General features: G+C 56.4%; 1 protein-coding gene across 8 annotated transcripts in view; it reads right to left on the minus strand.

Moving 5' to 3' along the window:
- Positions 1–2,464, minus strand: part of KCNMA1 (potassium calcium-activated channel subfamily M alpha 1) — a 917,791-nt gene extending 915,327 nt beyond the window's left edge. For all 8 annotated transcript variants that reach the window (XM_069068323.1, XM_069068322.1, XM_069068316.1 and 5 more), the window contains exon 1: positions 2,013–2,464. In XM_069068323.1, coding sequence (XP_068924424.1) covers positions 2,013–2,363 — 351 coding nt within the window. In that variant the 5' untranslated portion in view covers positions 2,364–2,464. The remainder of the gene's footprint in view (positions 1–2,012) is intronic.
- Between the last annotated feature and the right edge of the window lie 83 nt (positions 2,465–2,547).

The following is a 2,547-nucleotide window of genomic DNA, read 5'->3' on the forward strand; positions in this document are numbered from 1 at the left end:
AGAGAGAGAGAGAGAGAGAGAGAGAGAGAGAGAGAGAGAGAGAGAGAGAGAGAGAGAGAGAGGAGGGAGGAGAGAGGGGGAGAGAGAGAGAATTTCACCACCTTTCTTGGGAGCTCACTGTAGAAAACCCCAACATTCCCTATTCAGAAACAGCTCCAGCTGCCACAAGTTGTTGCTGTCTATGAAGAAGTTTAGAAGCTGCTTGGATTAACTTTGCTGCAGGAGCTGTGGAGATTGGGAGCAGAGACTTGTGTCTTTGTGATGCCTTTGAGGACTCCTTACACCCCCCCCCAATATCCTAGGATTTCTGATGTAAGACTTGCTTTTTCCTTCCTCCCAATAAGGGGAATACCCAAACAACCGTCTGGATCTCCCCCACCCCATCCCAGATACCTTTTTTATTCAATTTTTTTTTTCTCCAGCAGTTTCCTTTCAAAAACTGTCACCATCCCTCCAGCACCAGTGGGTGTCATGGGGGGGGGGGGGAAGAGGCCAAGGAATGCAGCATGGAGACAGGCCAGGCAAGCATGCAGCCTAGCAACCATACATCGCAAGGTGTGTGGTGTGGTGTGTGTGTGTGTGTGTGTGTGTGTGTGTGTGCGAGCGCGTATCGGCGGGTGTTCCTGTGCTAGGAATAACAATCCCACATTATTGCAGGTGTCATCCTAAAAAAAACGACAAGAAGAAAGCTCTTCGTGCTGACCGCTGCTGCCGGCCTTGGTGGACTCTCACAACCAACCCTGACCTTCCCAGGCTCCCAAGTTCTTGACCTCAGGCAGTGATGGGGCAGCAGAGAGTTAGGGACCCTCTCCAGGAGTAAAGGGTGGCAGAAGAATTAGCTAGCTGGGGGACCATTAATAAAGTATACTAGGGATAGGGGTAGATAGTGGAAACAGGTGACTAATTAGACTGAGGATCTGACATTGCAACACCTTCCCTCACAGCCCCACCCCCCGCAAGACACCGTAAGCCCCAGCAACTGGTGAGGTTGTCCCCCTTTTCCCCTTTTCCTTGCGACAACCGAGACACCGGTAAACAATCGCAGTGAGTGGTGTGGTACCCCCACCACCAGCACCACCTTAAGCCTCACGCTGCCTCTCAGGACTCAGCTGTCTGGGATCATGTTCTTCCTTCAAACCACCTCTCTCGCCCCAAAGGTGGATATTCCCTTTCTGCCAGACCGTTCGGATCTCATTTTTCCAAGCAATTTTCAAAGCCTCCTCTTGTGTCTTTTTTCCTGTTACCAAAGACCCTATCTTAACAAGCACTGTACGTCAAACATGCTTCTTCCCTTCCTTTCGCGGGTGCTGGCATGCGACTCTCTCTACCCAACCGTGGCGAATCGAGGAGCGCTCTCCCCCAAGCCTGCCAGGGGAAAGCCCAGGAGAGAGGGTACTCTGGGGAAAGCCCAGGAGAGAGGGGATTACCGCGGCTGCCGCGGGTGACCCTACAATAAACAAGTGCACGGTGAGAGCAGTCCTCTTCCCACAGGCAGCCCAAACCCGCCGCACTGGGGGGTGAGGGGATTTCTGAGTCCTGGAGAGCGCACGCCGAAGGCAAGGAGCACAGAAGCAGCAACACAGCCACACTCTAAATTCTACCCCGCAAAAGCCCAGGAGCCCCCAACGCGAAGTGGGCAGAAGGGGGATACAGAGGTGGAGAGGAAGGAATAGGAGATGGAAAGGTGGAGGAAGAGGGATGGGAGAGGAGAAAGGAGGAAGGAAAAGAAGAGAAAAAACAGAAGGGGGGATGGAAGAGAACTGAGGAAAAGCTAAAGAAGAGGGTATAAGGCAAAGGGGTGAAAAAGAAGAGCAAAGGACGAGAGAAGGTAGAGGAAGAGAAGAGAAGAGGAGGGAAGCGAGAGGTAAAGGGAAGCAGGTGCTGGAGAGAGAAGAGCAGATGAAGGAGGGAAGGGAGAAGACCTGGGCAGGGGAGAGTGGGCAGGGGCAGGGCGACTCGGACCGGGGGGTTTCTCCAGAGCCGGCGGGTTGTGGGTCAGGGGGGCGCGTTACCTTGCTCTTGCCCCCGCAGTGGCAGCAGACGGTCCACAGGTACTTGAGTGTCCGCCAGAGCAGGATGATGAAAAGGCCCCCGAAAAAAGTCACCATGGAGGAGGCCAGGAAAGCCCACCACATGCGCTGGCCCCGGCTGTCGCACGGCACCTCCATGGTCACCGGGATGATAAGCGCATCCATCTTGGGCTCGTGGACCGAGGAAGAGGACGAGGAGGAGGAGGAAGAGGAAGAAGAGGAGGAGGAGGACGCGTCTAGGCTGAGATGGTTCGCGTGGATATTGCTACTCATTCTAAGACTGCTGCCGCCTCCGCCGCCGCCGCCGCCGCCGCCGCCGCCACCATTTGCCATAACTAGCAATGGGCAGGAGGCGCAGGGGCTCCGGGGAGCTCCTCCCGCCGCCAGCGCCACCCCAAACACCCATCAACAGCCATATTGCTATTGCTGCTGCTGCTGCGGCCGGGCGCTGGGGGCCCCCACCCAACGGTGCGGGGGGGGGGGGGGGGGGGGGGGGGGCGGGGGGGGGGGGGGGGGG

This window comes from Petaurus breviceps, unplaced genomic scaffold (assembly GCF_028583685.1).
Source record: "Petaurus breviceps papuanus isolate PSGF00001 unplaced genomic scaffold, PetGlider_PUasm1.0 90762, whole genome shotgun sequence".
In the NCBI taxonomy this organism is placed as follows: Eukaryota; Metazoa; Chordata; class Mammalia; order Diprotodontia; family Petauridae; genus Petaurus; species Petaurus breviceps.